Raw genomic sequence first — 17,979 nt, forward strand, 5'->3', positions numbered from 1 at the left:
TTCATAGGCATGAAAAAATAAGTAATTTGTCCCTTTTTAATTGAAAAATGTAAAAAGGACTTCAGCTTTAAATAAGACATTTTGTACAAAGCTTGAGCACAAAAAAGTGAACACCAATGTGTCGTTATGTAAACACCACAAATGTTACTCATCTGTTCAGTAACGCACAGAACAGCGTGCGAGTTCCCTCTCCAGTGGGTGAGATTTCTGTAGCTGCTGCCCTCCCCTCAGACCTTACTGGAATACAGGAAACCCAGAAGCTTTGGAACATTTACAGGCTACAGTAGTCAGGATACATTGTGACTAAAGGATTTTTTTTGTTTTTTTCTTTAAGGGGTTGGTCGTTTAAATATACAGAAGTACAATAATCTCACAGGTAAATGAATGGCAGCTTGGATTAGAAAAAGCACCAAAATATTTAATATACATCTGGCACAAATTTCACAAGAAGTCAGTAATGGACAAACCAATGCTTTGCTTGTAAGAAAAGAAAAACCTCAGACTGTACTTAATGCTCTTCTTCCAAAAGGGACACAACAAAAACATTGCACTCAGGATTGCTATCAAGTAAAGACAACCTTCTTATCACACCCTATTTGCATTGTGCCTTAGATTGCACATTCCATAAGATGCTGTTTCCATTCTGTTCCAGACACCAACGGTGAGAAAATTTGATGTAAGAAAGGTAACTGTAAAACTACAAACCAGTTCAGTAGATTGGGATTCAGTAGATGCATTGCCCTGGAATTCTCCCAATTTTCCTCCAGATCAGGTTTCAAATTTGGCCACATCCTCTTGAAATAAAGATCCTACATGAAACAGAATTTACTCCAGCTGTTTTCAAGCATTACATTTACACAGCACTTCTGATACTGCTGTCCCAAAGAGGAACCACGGGGTTGCTCTGTGACATGCAACACATTCATCATTTCCCAGAGTGAGAAAACTGGCTCATACAGGGTTATCTCCTGGGTAAGTCTGAAAGGGCAAAACAGCCCCGGGCACAAAGAACAGCAATGTGACCCTGCCCACCGTGGCTGGTTGGCTGAGGAGCCCAGAGGCCCATCAGGGAGCTGTGCTCACAGTGACAGCCACACAAAGCCCTGCTCTCCTCAGTTCCACTGAACCTCTCTGGGAGCAAACACCAAAACATTCCTTCCACAGAGAGGGACTTGAGGCTAAACCGGGCCTCAAGATCCACAAGAAAGGACAAGGCTGCACCCACCAGAGCTCCCAGGCTGACCCTTCTCCACGCAGCCCCCATCAAGGCCTTGTGTTGCTTCATGCCCTCAAGACCAGCCAGTGCAAACCCTCTGAGCGCTGGCTCGGGACAGAATCCTGCCAGTCCCACCAAGGCTCCTGGAACTTGAGTTACTCAACAACTTAGAGCACGAGGCCCTCCAACCCTCCTGCCAGCCCATCTCTTTTTAAAAGACTATTTCAAACTTACAGATAACAAAGCAAGTGTTATTTTCAAATAACTTTGCTTAGCATGACTTAAGAAGTCACAACTTTCAAACATGGAGCACTGATCTGTGAAGTCCTCTAACGTGAAACGCTCATGGGAGCAGCAGCCAGCCTTCAGCTCCACTGATCCTCTGTGCAGGTTTGCCAGCTCTGGTCACACAATCTCCACTCTCACAGGCCCAGAGAAGAGCAAGAGTCAGCAGCTGTAACTGCACAAAATGACAACATTCAAGTAAACACACTGCTTCAACAGTAGGCAACCTTTAGTCCAGATATAATTTACAGGGCATAAAAAGAAACACTTTACAGCACAAACACTGGAGATGGACTTTTTTCCTGTGTGTGAAATGACACATTATCCAAAAAGGGCTTATCTGAAGAGTGCAATTATGCAAAGATAGAAACTTATTAAAAATTAAACAAAAAACAGTATTACCTACAGAACCTGTTGGATTTTCAAAGACTGAGGATTGCAATAGTAACAAGGAACCGCTGCAATGTCAGTGATTTAAGGCAAGCTGTTAGGACAAGAACAAACATGCTCTTTTTACCTACTGTCTCACATGTCCCCCTGTTCTCTTGAAATACATGCCTGTCCTGATAGTGCAAGAGGTCACAGCCCAAAGGCAGCCCTCACACTGGGAGGATCTTGCAGCAGCAGTTGCACTACGGGGGATTTGCTGTGACAGCAACTGTGTTGCAGTTTGCTTTGGGGGAGGAAAGGAAGGGCACAGATGTGCTGCATGGAGAAGAACACCCCCAATGCATTAATGAACACAGCTGAGCACCAAAGCCACTCTGGCATCTCCAGTTCTCGTGAGAACATTCCAGCTTTACTCAAGCACAAGGGTTTTATCCTGAGCAGGATTCTGACCTCAGGGAGAAAAAGGACGCGTGTAGCCTTTGCACTTTTGCAGCTCCCATCTTTGCTGGGTGGTTACAAGTCCAGTCCAACATGGAACAAAACACAGTATTTTTGATTAAAAGAAAAATACACTCATGGCACTGCATCAGGTGGGTTCCTAAAGCTTTTCAAGGGCAAATGAAAAGGCTGGTGGCTCCCTCTTGGGGAGCAGCTGCTCCATCTTCAATTCACTGTCAGTACAGGCTGACCAGGGCAGAGGGTGTGTGGTGACAGAAGCCCTGAGCCACAGGCCACGTAGCTCTGCTCGGCCGCTCTATTGCACTCCAAAAGTAGCACCCGGGAGGAACAACTCTGGTTTGCAGCTTGACCCGGCCCCCTGCAAAGGGTCCTTTGCATACAGGTTAAACACAGGATACCAAAAGCTATGGCAAATAGATAATACTTAGCTTGGGTCAATTAAAAAAAATAGATTACTCATCCAGGCATAAAATCCTGGGATGAAAGGATGGTAGCCTTAAACTATTCAAGTCTAAGAACAAGAGGTAGAGATACCTACGTACTTCATGGTGAAGGAGTTACAGCCTTCTTTCTGTCTTACAATCTCATGAATTTCACTTCAGTTCACACTATAAAACCAAAGATTCAATCTTCAATAGACCAGAGAGAAAATGTTAACACTGGTGGGTTTGTTTGCACACAACAAAATTTAAGCAGACACTTTGCTTTAATACTTATTTGAAAAAATATGTTTTTCTCCATATTGAAGCACTACCCTGAAGAATTCTGAGTTTCAGGTTAAGCATCTTCCTTTTTAATATGAAAGGCTAAATTCACATGCACATACTTTGAGCAGAGTGGGCTCAAGGGAAGAACTGGGTGCCCAATGTACTGAGGACCTTCTAGAAAAGCATCACACTGCAGAACACAAGGCTGCAAGACCCAGAAACTCACAATGACTATTATTTACCAAAGAATGGGAATGATGTAACCTCAGCCAACAAACTGTATCACAGCTGAGGTGCCTATTAACTACATGGTGTTTCTTTAACTTTGTTGGGCTTTTTTTGGAAACAAGGCTCATGTTGGCAGTGTCACAGAAGTCTAAGGTCACTGGTCAGTGCACAGCCTGGGAAGCACGGGTGACAGGCTAGTCCTGGATCCACGGGCTCTGATGGACACAGAGTGAAATGAGAGTCACCCAGCAGAGCTGCTGCTGCCCCCCAGCACTGCCCACAGAGGAGGGCTGCACCCTCTGCCACCAAGCCGAGCCACTCAGCCCCAGCAGAGCAGCCTGAGCTCACTGCCTGCTCTGACCTGGGCCTGGCTGAGAACTGTCCTGGCTCAGAGCTGCTCCAGCAGATCTGCTGGGCCAGCCTGGGGAGCAGCTCTCAGTCCCAGCTGTGTCTGTGCCACCTGCCAGACCTGTGGTCATTTTCCTGTGGTCCTTTCACGGGGATTGCACAGTACTAAAAAGCTGTAATTCTCCATGTAGAATAGCACCAGCAGCAAATAAATTCACAATTTGGTGTTCAACTCCAACTCATTGCCTCAGTCATGTTTTATGGCCAGCTATGGGCACAAACCTTACTTAAAGCAATAGTCTTTCACCTCAGAAATGCACCCACACAAGTGAAAATTTGCACAATTAAGCCTCCAGTTGATCTGGAAGCCAAATTTTATAGGTGTTGCAAGCTATAATATGGTGTAGGTGGTCAGTGTTTTATTACTAGGGGCTAAAGTTTACAGGAGTTGTATTTCTTTGCATATAAGAGAAGGCAGTAAAATGCCACAGACTGTGGATATCAGACCAGTTTTCCAGTATATTACTCCAACTACCTATATAGTTATCTATAGTTATTTATCCCAAGTTGCAGCAGATTCACTACATGCATAAAGTTTCCTAATGCATAATCTAATTTTTTAAAAAATTAAACAGTTGCAATGGTTTCAAGGATTTCACCAGCATCACTGGTCACTTACAGTCCTGTGCCCTACACAATGAAGAATTAAATTATATAAAAATGAAGAGTGAATGTATTTGGCCTGTTCCACAGATATTCACAGTTTAACCATTAAACAAGCATATTTTCAGAGGCTCCAATATTATTAAAGACTTCTCAGAGACACACAGAAACCCCATTCCCTCACCCCAACATTACAGAGTCCAGACTCGTTTGGGATCACAAAACCACCAGGCAATCCAAGAGAAGGTCTGACAGCCCTGCTCACTGCCAGCACTGCCAGAGCTGCACCTTCTGCTCCTGCTTCAGGAGTTTAAAACTGACACAGGTCTGGTTTGCATTCTGTAAATGGCAATTAAAGGACTAAAATTAGGCTAAAGATAAGTGATACTTCCCTAGACAGATCATTTGGCTATTTCTGCAAGTACCCTGCCCAGTGGGTGGAGCTGCTCCTGCCGGGCTGGAAGCAGCACAACAGGAGCAGGGCTGTCCCCCACACTGAACTCGTGGCTAATGGTATGTCCTTTCCCCAACAGGAAACCAGATTTTCCCTTCCTGTGTGTTCACCTCTGCCTCTAAAAAGCAGCTGTATTACCTCTGATACATTAAAATGGCCGAGCCTGATGTGCTACAGATTGATTTCCTCACTGCTGTCCACATTCCAGCCACAAGATAAACACCTTCCTTAAAGAGCTCTGTCCCTCATCCTTTAGGGCTGCTGCATGCTGGGGTGTAAATCAGAAGCTGCCATCTGGTGAGCTACCCATGTGAATAGTTACTCTTCACACTCTGGACATTTTAAATTTCCTTTAGGAAAAAAAAAAAGTGCCGAACAAAGCATTTAAAAGCTGAATGAATGAAGAGTCTCAAACTTACAAATACAGTCTTCATTTACTATCAAATCAGTCTCCATTTGGAACTTTTCCTAACAAAGCAGCCTCTGTTGGGGAATTTATTTTAGTCGTTTAAAAATAACAGCACCAGCAAAAGTCTCACCATAAATTCAAGGATTCCAGCACGAGTGCTTTGGCCTGCTTTGCTCACCAAATCAGAACAAGGTTTTGCTGCCAAACACTTTTGTGCCACAGAAAGTTAGAGAAGCAAGGACAAAGCTCTGGGTGTATTTACCCATAAAACAACAACTTCAGGGCTCTCCTGCAAAGGGACAGATTCAGCTGCATCTAAACAACTGCATTTGTTTTCCACAGCTTGTCTCCCAGCAAGAGCAGCATGCACCAAACTCTCCTTTTATTAGATGAAAGAGATGCTGTCTGTGGCTTGTGGGTTTGTTTTTAAGCTGTTTGCATTACCCACATTTTGTTAGTGATTCATGACCTCCAAGCCAAGCCATTGCAGGGCTGCATACCAGCAAAGCCAGACCCAGAATTTGGGCAGATCCTACTCCTCTCTCTGCTAACCCCTGTGAGGCACAACAGATGTGCAAAGCATGACACCCTGGACCTGGTGACAAGCTCACCACTTAAAACCTGTTTCCCTTTAGTTTTAAAACCCTTATATCACAAAAGCCATTAGATGCTATAGATGACTGTCTAGGCTTTTTTGTTTTGTTTTTTTTTCAGTTGAAGTTGGTTTATGATCCTGAAATGCAGCTCTGAAAAGAAAAGGTGTGTAACAGAAGTGTATCAAATTCATTAAGCCAGCACTTGGCTATACAGAAAGCCTTGGCAATCAATCCTTTTACCAAAAGGTGTAAAAAAGTTGACATACTAAAATTAAAAAAGGTAGCATCAATAACCAAAAAAGTTTCAACCAGTGTTAATAAAACTCCCTTTAAGTCACAACAATTTCAACAGGCAAATAGTCCCAATACAGGCATTGTAAAATAATAAATTGACTCCTATCCAAATATTATCAAATCAGTCTAAAAATGACTCATCTACACTGCTGTCATTAAGAACACATTAAGAATTCACTTTGTCATCAGATGCCGATATTGTTGCTCCAGAAAGTGTGGAGTATAAACTGCAATTTAGCAATTAAACATATGCTTTAAAAAATTGGTTTGTCAATATTAATGCAAAAGATAGTTCCTTACATAGAAGTACTGTGCTTGCCAGACAAGTAAGGTAATACTTTAGGTATAAATCAAACAAATTAAAGCAGAATTATACCACAGTTTTCCTTGAAGACTTAGGATTTGTGTGTTGCTTCTCTCAATGTTTAGCAAACTTAAGAAGCAGAACCTTTGGTTCTTTTAGTCAAGTAAAAATATTCTCATGTAACCACAAAAATACAACTTCCAGAGAAAATGGAAGTCCATCAACAAGTCCACTTTCAATAAAACTGAGGTAGTACTGCTCTTTTATTATGTGAATGTGTAAAGAGATTTAGATATAAATCATCATCTACCACTCAGTTGACTGACAGGTACAGTAATTTTATAAAACAATCCCAACATTTAGTTTGAAAGTCCAAAAAAAGGAATGATCTGGACTCATTCACTAGGAGTTAGCTCAAAATGGGAATTAGCCATATTACAAAAAGCTGTTGTTTATGTTGGTTTTTAGAGCCTTATTACCCAGGATTAATGCATTTATAGTTAACACTGCTGTTCATCTCAGTATAAAACCTTAAAATTATTACAGCCTAAAATTTCAACAATGTAAACAGCACTACACACAGTACAGACCTGCCCTGACAGATGTAGTATGAAAAACTTAATCTGGCACTGTATAATTTAGCAATGTTAATTTAACCTAACTAAAAAGATCTACATTGTGCAAGAAGTATCAGACTTACTTATACTAATCTGAAGTCTTAAAAATAAAATAAAATAAAAAAAATGCTTAACTTGTAGCCAGGGTCAAATATTTCAGGGCAAGAGTAAAAGGAATAACCAAAATTAAGAAAGTGCCTAAAACATGATACAGCATTTTAGAGCCCTTTCAAAGACAAGGCAGAAAAAGGTGTAAAGTAGAAAAATCTGGAGCCTCGGTAATTTCCAGAAACATCCAGAGTTTACATTTTGTGAAGGGCAACAAGTTGCTTCTGTCACTGCTGCTGGGCCGCCGCTAGGTCTGTCCGTCCGCGCGCGGGCCCTCTGGGTCCGAGGACAGAATGCTTTTGGTTTCCTCCTCCTTTTTCCTTCGCTCCATTTCCCACTCCACAAAGGTGTCGAACAGACTCGGCCAGGCCTCGTCCTCGCTGTAGTTGCTAAGGTCCGGTCCAATCACCTGAGTAAAATTTAGAAACATGTTCCACGTGTCCCGGGAGATTCCCTTGATTCCTGAGGGGTTCTTGATTAGGAAGTGTAACCACTGGTCCAAAATAGGGGGCTTGTTTTGGGTGAAGACTAATTTCCAAAGGGCAATGGCTATTTCCCGATGTAGCGACCTCTGTCCTTCTTCAGAGTCCAGGCCAAACTGGAAGGTGAAACGATAGAGATCCTTGAATTTATCCTCCTGCTTGGCTTCGTTCAGGAGGCTGGGGAACCTTGCACAAATGCCATCAATGCTGTCTGCATTTATTGCTTTGCAGCCTTCAAAAAACTCCTTCCTGTTAAGCAAGAGAAGAGAAATTAGAGTGAGCCCTTCCCACCAACCTCACGAACATGTCCCATCTCTGTTGAGCTCCAGCGAATCTGAGAGGACCATCTGCAGAAGACAAGGTGTATCCTCAGCCCCAATGGCACACAGATTCTGGCAACAGGAGTCACTGCAAAGACAGACAGTTCCAAGGCATTCCATAAGGCCTGGGGAACCACACACAACCCCCAGGTCTGCTGGGGCACTGCTAACATTTGGACGATTCTGCTCTCTGGCTTTTCTGGACACTTCCACATCCCAGAATGCCTTTCACATTAAAAAGTGAATCTAATTTGCCACGGAAGAAATTCTAAATGTTTGAAACTAACACATTTACCCCAACTTGACTCAATACTGCTGATGTCTAAATGCCCATGCTCTGGGCGAGCTGTTTGCAAGGGACTGAGCAGTTCACTTCTACTTTTGCTGTGGTTTTTGGTTGCTCTTTCAGCCTGCAAAACCAAAGGGGAGCCACTGGTGTCAGTCAGCAAGGCATCTGCTGAGAGCATGGAAGGAAGCACAGCATCATTACAGCACAATGTATGGACACTGCTCCAAGCACCAGCCCTGAACCAGGTGGCCAAGTGGGACACAATTTAGCTCCAGTTTCTCTGATGCTTGTGAGAGGTGTAAAAACCAGCCAGGAGACACAGGACAGGCTGGAGGGAAGAAAAGAGATGGAGCAGCACTCAGGAGAACAGACCACAACGCCTTCCTTGATGGAAGAATCCATCAGCACCTGTACCATGGAGCGTGCCCTTCAACAAATACAACCTCTCACAACCAGATTTGTCCTGTCCAAGGAAATTAACACCATGTTAATAACACTCATGGTAGTTGTGCAGAATCACAGACACTACTTACAATTCCTTTACCATCTTAGCAAATACCTGTGTCATCAGCCTCCAGTAAATCCACATTTGCATTCCAGAGTAACTTATCCCTTTGACACACACCCTCAGCCACAAAGACTCTGAAGATGCTGTCCAGTGCACAGCACAGGCTTGGGTCAAGGCTCTGAACACCAAAGTAATAAGCTCAGTAAAAATAAGCAGCATTACTCAAACCAATCTAGACAGATCGAAAAATAAAAAATTCCTTCTCTCCCTGCCAGTCCTTGTAGGCACTCTTCCCTTGCTCTTACCTGGACATTGCTAATCAAGCTGGGGGACTCTGCTGCAGTTTGGGTTTGCCTGTTGCTTAGTGGGGGGAGTTTTAGCCATTCCACTGTTTCCTGTAGCATCACACATGCTGTCAGCCTGCTGACTGAGCCCCTTGTCCAGAAGGGCACACAGCACTTGGAGCAGCAATCATTTGTCAGCTAGTATGAAACAGCTACAAGTGTCAAAACCCTCACATTTCCTTCCCTCTCTATGCTTTAACAAGATTACTCTTGGAAAAAGACATTAAGTGTTACATTGGTTGGGCAGGAACAATTCTGTCATTCTTTCACAGACTGTTAACAGAGTCAGTAGCAATTACGAAAGAATCTCACATTACTTTAAAGGAAAAATTAATTTCAGTGTCCAATCTCATCACCAAGACAATGCCGGATACAGTAAATTGCTTCTGGTAAATCAAGAATAAATTGATGTCTACAGAATCTCACTACACTGTTCATCACTAGCAGCATAATGGCCAAAACGACATCTTCTAAAATCCAGTGTGAGGAGAAGGGGAAAAGAAGACAATACAAAGCTTACCTTCTGCAGTGGTAGGCATTAATTTGATCAAAATGCAAGTGTTAGAAGAAATAAGTAAGTGAAGCTAATGAGGCTGTCTCTCCAACATACTGCTGAAAGGATATACTTTAACATATGAAAATAATTACAAGTTCTACAAGAACTAACCTTGTAAATTTGCACATGGTAGCAGCCTGGAATTTCCAAGCCAAAACTAGTACTTTAAATTCAGTGGGATCAACACAGAGGTCATTGCAAAATCGTTCCATTCCTTCTTCCAGTATGGCATCTTCCCGCTCGTCCTTATACCTCCTGAACAACTCCCCAATCCTCTGAAGAGAAGATTCCTCTGCACTGCAAACAGAGTCTTTCTTTGTATCTCCAGAAAACGTTGGAGGCTGACTGGACTCTACAGCAGCATCTGTTTTCTTTGTCCCATTCACAAGAATGTCTCCTGAAGCCTTCCCGCAAGCTGAGCCGTGGTCGTCTTTGTGGACTGCACTTCTCTTGCTGTGGGACTTGCTGCCAGATTCTCTCTCCCCATTTTTGCTGCCAAGGGTAGAAGAAGGGTTCTTGCACTTGGTGACACACTGGCCCATGGTGTTGCAAGCCCAGCTCCTAGCACGGTCCCCCTGCCCTTGGACACCCTTGCAGCTGCTCTTCAACACATCTCACCATGCCATTAGCAGCACTCAGCTAACCTGAAAAACAGTTTCACAGTCAAACTGCTGTCTCTCTGTAAAGAAGAGTTGAAGTATTAAATGTGGGATAACACTTGCCATTAAGCAGCCAGCTTCAGGATATTTAAGCTTTGCATACTGAAAAGGAGCAGTGTACACAAGGCTGGAATATGCCATAAATTTCAGGCAATTTCAGGCTGTTTTACCTAGAAATCAATGCAGCTTGCTCAGTGGCTACACTATACCAATGGGTCCTAATAAAGGAAATTCCTAAAATTCTTACTGCAGCATAGGTTACAAAGAGGTTGATTCATGTACAGGCTTCATCACAACAGACTACTCTAACCCAGAAATACTTTAAAGGAAATGGTTTTTAAAAGTATACCCACATTTTATCTACAGAATATAAAAACACTGAAACAAAGCAGGGAAAGGAGGACAGGGACACTGATGGGACAACCTGGCAGAGACCTAAGCATTGGATCTAGACTGTACCTCCAGCAAATCAGCAAAAAGGACTTCTCAGGGAGCAGGGGAGGAGGGGGCTGGCTGCTGGCTGGTTCTGGGGAGGAGGAGAGAGAGTGAAAGTTGTGTGTTTGTTTTTAAACAGAGTTTGGAATCTAGGTTTTGTATTTAAAACATACACAGAGTGTGTCTGCAGAAAGGAGGCAACACTTCTTATGCAAGAGGGTATTCAGAAATTGTTAATTGTTTCAAGTGGGCTCCTCCCTTCAGGTAAGGGGACAGAAAAGGGAGGGGGCCTTCTTAATGACACTTCTTCAGACAGACACACATGCAGATAAGTAGTAATTCCAGTTCAGAGGGTGGGTTTTTTTTTTTGAACAAAAATTAAAATGCCAAAATGATTTCATCATACTCTCTTTTTATAAATCACAAAGCCCTGCGTATTTGGAAAAGATATTTTGCCCAGAGAAAAGGGTTCTCCAATTTTCCCTGTTAAAACCAAGCTAACGCTCTGATACTGCCCTATCAGCGAGCAGCCACACCAAGGACAGTCTGTTTCTCAGAAATGTCAGCTCCAAGAAAGCAATTGCTTATCATAGTCCTCCTTTACCCACTAATTTGCATTTCACCTCTGCTGTCAGTTAAGCAAAAGCTTCAAACATAAAAATTGGGTTTGCTTTGACTTTGTGTACAGCTTCCAGATTAGAATTAGAACAAGAAAGAAGAGAGATAAAAATTAAGAAATACAATAGCTGTCACATCAGTTTGACTGTATTCTTTCTTGGGCAAAGATTTACTGAGACTGAAGTCCTCTCTAAAGCTGTAAACCAACAGCAGCAACAAATACAGATGAATTCTCAGATATTAGGATTACAAAAATAAATCTCTCAGCCATTATACCTGTTTTGACAAAACAGCACGTGTGCAGCTTCATGAGCAAAAAAATTTGCCAGTGGAACTACAACAGCCAAGATGCTGGTTTTGACTACCTGGCTTCCCCTTCCCTCCCCAGTCCCTTTCCTTAAGTACATAACACACACACAAAACTAGCAAATACCTATTTTTTAAGCAGCCAAAGGAACAAAGGTATTAAATATTCTTTCATCACAATGCTTTCAAGATTAACGTTGCAGCATCATTTTTGTAGGCAAGAAAAGTCTGATTTAATTTATTCAAGAAATTTGCAATAATTTGTATTTGAAAGGATAAATAAAAATATGCACGTCAATATAAATAATCCACAAGACAATTTCACTGGTCCTTAGTACTTCACAGCTCTGTGAGTTGTGAAGCACAGCCTGGCACTGATTTCTGTGCTGCCAGGTGCCTGAGCAACACCATCCTCTCCAGTCTACACCAGTCATTATTTCATTACACCAAAACAAACAGGATATTAGTAGGCAGTGTAAAAACTGCTTAGTGATTAACTCCCACATACCAGCCTTCCCCCCCAAGTCTTTAAATTCATCTGAATTCAAATGCTCAATCTACACTAATTCTTGTTCTTCCATCAGTTTCTCAGAGGTAGCTAGCACCACACTGGACAAATTTTTCTTTAGAGAGAAGTATGCAGCTAAAAGAACAGAATAAAAAATCCTGAGTACAGACTAGCATTAGAGTTTGAGTAGTATAGAAAACTTTCTTCTCAAAGATCTAACAGCAGTTATTAACTATTGGTGATTTGGAACAGCTTTTTCCTATGGGGGAAGGTTAAGGAACAGCTGCTAGTGAACAGTACTTTCCTCTAAAGTAGTCAAATCATATCGTAATTGACAGATTAATCCAATTCACTTGAGGAATCCCAATTTGAATTTTTTTAAAGGCAGTTTGCAAGACTGACATACTGTGTCCATAATTTTCCTAGTAAAATGACTCATGCTGTCATGCTTCCTAAGCAACAGCTTGTATTATTGATGATAACAATCTAATGTTCAGGTTTCCAAAGTGACATCACCAATGTGATGAAACTGATGGGTTTTAAAGTCATTTGCTGTCACAAAAAGAGCACTACAATTCACAGAGGGAAGATCTGACACCTGTATGTAAGGAGGTGTCCCACTGGCAGTTTCCAAAGACAAGCAATCCCAGCAGCATTAACCCCTAGAGGGCAAGTTATCCACCTCCCTCACATTGTACCCCTCTAACAAACACGTTTTCTGTACTCCTACTTGCCTTACAAAGAGCTGGATGCTGCTCCTGAACAGCCACTGCATGGGCACTGCTAGCACTGCTCTTCCCTGCAGTAACACAGCTCTTCCTTCCTCCTCCCCACCAAGGAAGTTTTCAGAGCACAGTCCTACTCCTTATGAACAAACACTAGAAGATACTGATGTACAGTTGCTGCTATTCCTCACTTTTCTTCTACAAGAAACTTGATGCCATGTGCCAGATACTTAGAAGCATTCTACCCCAAAAATAGCAAAACCAGCTTGGGAAAAAAAAAATCCAGACTGCATCCGCTGGCAGCTTGTGCATGTATCTGGTTTTGTAAGAGAAAAGTCTTTTGGCACTCCATCAGTTACCCTTTTGTACATTGCCTTGGTGAGCTGGATCCACTTCACTAACTAGTCACCTCCGCTTCCTACATGACTCAGGTTTCAAGGCATGAAAGGAACAAGAGCCTTGGAAGGAGACAGAAACAAGTGGGAGAAGCCGGCCCTTTTGTTATGGAAGGCTGGAGAGAGGATCTAATTGCAGCATCAGGAGCTGCAGTGAAGCCAGAGCTCAAGGAGTGGGAGAGAGCATCCTCAGGAAGGTGAACAGAGCTGTGCATTCAGCTGCAGAGCAAAGTGACTGTCACACAGCACAAGGATCTGCAGAGAGACTTCCCAGCTGGATCAGGAACTATGAGTATAAAGTTATTGTGTACGCAAAGGTTAGACTGGATTGGTGGCAAAGCATCAATTCCCAAAAGGATCAGTTCCCAAGAGCAAAATTACTAAGAGGCTTGTACAGCATAAAAGCAAGACATAAAAGGCAGCAGTGACCACTGCTTTTGCTATTCTACTAAAAATGATCAAGATTCAGGGCTAAGGTTGGAATGTGCTCAGTGCTACAGGATGCAGTGCTCCCAGAGAAGTCTATTACTCAGAAAAGTATTGAGCAATAATCTCCAGTACATATGAATCACCAAGATGCCCATGAGGCCATCTTCCTCTTTCAAAGCAGAGATCCACAATGACCTTCTCTGCACCTTTCCAGAAAGGAGTCGGCAGCTGGGAACACAGGAAGATGAGTGCTGGTGAATACAGCCAGCTAAAGCAAAGTCACCCTCTAAGACAAAGGATGTGCAGAGCCATATGGCCCCACACATTAAAAGAAAACCTAGATAAGATTACAAAGGCCTGGCTAATGCTTGGGGGGGCTTTTTGATTTGGTGGAGGTTTTGTGTGGGACTTTTTTCTAAGTGCTGTAAGGAATTTGCAGCATTTTTCTTCCATTTTCAAGTGACCAGATCACACATAACCCAAAATTTGAAGGGAGCAAAACAAAGTGACTCAGTAATAACTCTCAATCATACAAGTACACCGTGGCACAATTGAAAACAGCAGTAATGAAGTGTGGGGGGGAAGCTGGCAGGAGGAGAGAAGATGCAAAGGAGATATTTAAGTAACCCAGTATTTTTCTATAATGACTGATGTTATTGTAGTAATAGAAATTATTGGATATGTCCAGAGAATAACAAGCAAAACAAGCATTATGCTGTTTAATGAAGTGTTGCATCAGAAGGTACTTATAATGAGTTTCAAAACACAGAAAGTATCAAGAGAGTAGAGGAAAAAGCTTTCCATACATTCAAGAAGACCAAAGACAAATTTAGGAAATATCATAACAAAAGGGGAAACAGCTCAGCCAACTATTTAATCCCTTTCCAAGTAGCATTTCACCAGCTAAGGCAAAGACAACATAACTAGAGCTTAACTAAGCCTCAACCCAGCCTCAGCTTTTCACTAACACCTGAGCATAGCCTAAGAATTTTACAGAATTCCACTATGCACTATCTACCTTTTAATGGATAGGAACACATGACTTTAAAAACAGCTGAGAGTAGGGAACAGTACCATGGATGCCCTGTCTGTTTCCAGCCCTGAACAGACACAGAGAGCTTCCCTTTGGGGAGGCAGGAGAGGATCACTGCCACTGCTGCAGCAGAGGCAATCGCTGCTCTAACAATTGTGCTGGACAAGTGATCCTGTAAGCAAACATCTAATACTTACACAGCTTCAGCCACACAGGGAATCATTCCACTAGCTTCACAGCTTCCTTCAGGCTCCCTGGGTTCCACATAGAATGCTGGAAGACAAAAGACCACACAAATCTTTACATTTAGAAGAGGCTATGAAAACCATGAAATGCACCAAATCACTAAGAACCAACTGTGTATTTCATAAAACCCTTCAGAGCCAAACTCTATTTGTTCAAAGAGTCATTTTATGAAAAATTACTTCACTTTTTTGACTTACGAAGTAGCATTAACACCATTAACTCTGCATTATCATATAAACCATAGAACAGGTACTGAAAACAACAGACAAATTCAAATGTTTGTTTGGAGCAAATACACACTTCCGGATACTTTCATGGCTTTCAGCATGGGAGAGTTAATTCCTCATTTCATGCACTCAAAGCAAAGCAGAGGACATGCTATCACTGTCACTGCATGTTAGCTGAGCACTGTTTAATCTGTGAATGCCAGACAGCTGCTACCTAGCAAAGCATAATTTGGGTCTGGAGAGTAATTCTCTTTTTTCATTCTCTAGCACATTCTTTTCCATGTTTGTTTTCCCATGTTCAGTCGAGCTGGCTGCACTTCTCTTAAATTCACAGCTCTGGTGTATAACTAGGAGCCTCTCAAGAGGACAGACAAAGGTATGTCTGGTTTGTTTAGCAAGAGCTGCAACTGCAGCCCCTCATCAACATCTCTGTATCTGATCTAGTAGAAAAACACAACAAACAAGAAATCTCTGGCAAAGCTCCCCTGCTCTACCATACTAACATAAACACTAAAACATCTCGTTTTTACAGCTCTTAGTACATCTAGGGAGCAGACAGGTGATCAAAAGCTGCCTTGCTGCATACTTACCTTTTACATGAGATTTACTTCTTAGGAAACAAGTAGAAACATTAGCTTGTTCAGAGCTTCCTTCAGCAGAAAGAGGGGGTGAATATAGAAAGACAACCATGAAACAATGTCTTGTCACACATGCCAATCTCCACATGAGTTTTCCCCAAACCTGAATCCTATATGTGGATTAGGAAAATCTGACTGACACATAAAACCTAGTTCAGACCAAAGCTGTTGATAGAGCTTAAAAGCCTCAACATTTCAAAATGCCTGGAAACTCTGGAGTGGTACTTTCACTCATATACACACACAAGCAAAAGCATATCTCCACCAAATCCCTTTGAGGCATTTACTGTTGAGATGGAGACCAAAAAGTCTGCTTCACACTGGGTTTACATACTCTGCTCCCAAACCTCATCTTCCACACAACCAACCACCCTTTTTCCCTCCTCCATGGCTTCCCAGCTCTTTAAGCAGACACTCCAGTGGGTGCACAGCCACCAGGCAGCTTAACATGCAGGGGAGCAGAGGAGTGTCTGCCTGTCTCACGGTGGAAGTACTAGCTTGAATTTCTTCCTATTTGACCATAGCATCCCGTGAATTTCAAGAATTTAAGAAAATGTAGCATCTGGCACATCTATGCTAATTTCTTTTGGCCTCCTGCATCTAAATAATTCTCTTTATAAATCACCAGGGAGGAACACAGGGTACTGTGCAACCTCATTTCCCAGGAACCTGTTTAAACATTTTACAGTTCACATTTTGAAAAATCATTGTCATGGCAACTTTTTGCAATGAACTACTTTTCAAACATATCTGTATTTCTTTGGAAGAGATCTATGATCCCATGATCCACCAAATCTACATTTCCAGTTGACTTACTGCACGTACTGGCAGCAAACACTTATTTCAAGTTCAAAAGAAGCAGAATCTAATGGAGATCAGCCTTACCCAACAAAAGCCAAACTTTTTCAGGTTATTTGAAGTAATTTCCATGTTGGCTGACCTATACACACAAGCACACTGACTGGAGCCAGAAATGTTAATATGTTAGAACCTCCAACTACAATTCTTCCCTTTTCTTTATATTTCTATTCTTCCGAGTTGTCTGTTTAACCTTTTCAAAATTTTTTATGTAGTAGAATGTGTAAATTTTGACAACACAATAATGGGCTATGGAACAAAAAGTTAGTATGAGATAGTTAAAAGATCAAGCTCTTCAAGGCTGTATTTAAAGGCTGTCATAGCACAGCAATGCACTGACTTCATCCTAAATCATGTCCAGTGGGTGCAGCAGGGAGAGAAGCATCAGCACGTTGGTGGCACAGTTTTGGTTCAGTCCCTGGGCCAGAGCTGCAAGGTGCAGCTGCAGGCTGTGGTCACCAACACCCCTCTCCCTGTGCTGCTGTGGAGCAGCAGCACCACAGCACAGGAACTCACACAGCCTGCACTGCTCATTAGCAACCCCTCAGCAACCCATGGGGAGGGAGGTGAGTGAGTGAATTGTGTGGGCCCATGGGATGATGGAGGCCTTTGTTTTGCTCACCTGGCTGTTTTCACACCTGTGCCTGACCCCTGGGACCTGGCTCTCCTGGGCACTGGGCAGGAGGATCAGGGCAGGCCCTCACACTCCCAGCAGCTTTCCCAGAGGAAAGAGCAGCCCTCAGCAAAGGCAACTTTCTTTGCTCCCCGGTGGGGAATCAGTGAAGGATCAATGGCATTGTTTCCCTCTTCTGCAGGCAGAAATTGAAAGGATCAGCTCTGTGTGGAAGCTTTCACTGTGCAGTTCAGAGCTCTACACCACAGCACCAAGCACTTGGAGCACAAGTGTTACAGCATGAACCAAACTTCAGTCAAAGCCAGCATGCTACAGAAACTGCTGATTTCAAGTCTGAACCTGCCATGACACTTTCTCAGCAGAAGCCCTCTGAGTGCAGCACAATGGCACATTATGGGCTCTCAGGAGCCCAGAACACACCTCACCACAGCCCAACCAAGCACCTGTGTCACGCTGATCTGCTCCACACCACTGCTGCACAAATACTTTTATGCAAAGTTACTCAAGAGGAAGTCTAAAAGCAGGAAAGTCCTGCTGCAATTAGTTAAAATGAATTATTACTTTGTGAGGCTTCCTGCAGTTGAAGAACCTTTCAATGAATTGCAGACAGTAATGGTTTTGTGGGCAGATACATGAGAACTTTACCAGTCTGTTCCAAAACAAGATAACAAAACTATTTCTGATTAACCTC

At 42.7% G+C, this 17,979-nt stretch overlaps 1 protein-coding gene across 2 annotated transcripts in view; it reads right to left on the reverse strand.

The window, feature by feature from the left end:
- DCUN1D3 (defective in cullin neddylation 1 domain containing 3) overlaps positions 1–17,979 on the reverse strand; it is a 25,352-nt gene continuing 7,373 nt past the window's right edge. For both annotated transcript variants that reach the window (XM_064390027.1, XM_064390028.1), the window contains 3 exons: positions 14,883–14,958; positions 9,689–10,221; positions 1–7,809 (listed from right to left, as the gene is read on the reverse strand). In XM_064390027.1, the coding sequence (XP_064246097.1) occupies positions 7,326–7,809; positions 9,689–10,119 (915 nt within the window). In that variant the 5' untranslated portion in view covers positions 10,120–10,221; positions 14,883–14,958 and the 3' untranslated portion in view covers positions 1–7,325. The remainder of the gene's footprint in view (positions 7,810–9,688; positions 10,222–14,882; positions 14,959–17,979) is intronic.

The sequence above is a fragment of the Passer domesticus genome, chromosome 15 (genome assembly GCF_036417665.1).
Source record: "Passer domesticus isolate bPasDom1 chromosome 15, bPasDom1.hap1, whole genome shotgun sequence".
Classification (NCBI taxonomy): Eukaryota; Metazoa; Chordata; class Aves; order Passeriformes; family Passeridae; genus Passer; species Passer domesticus.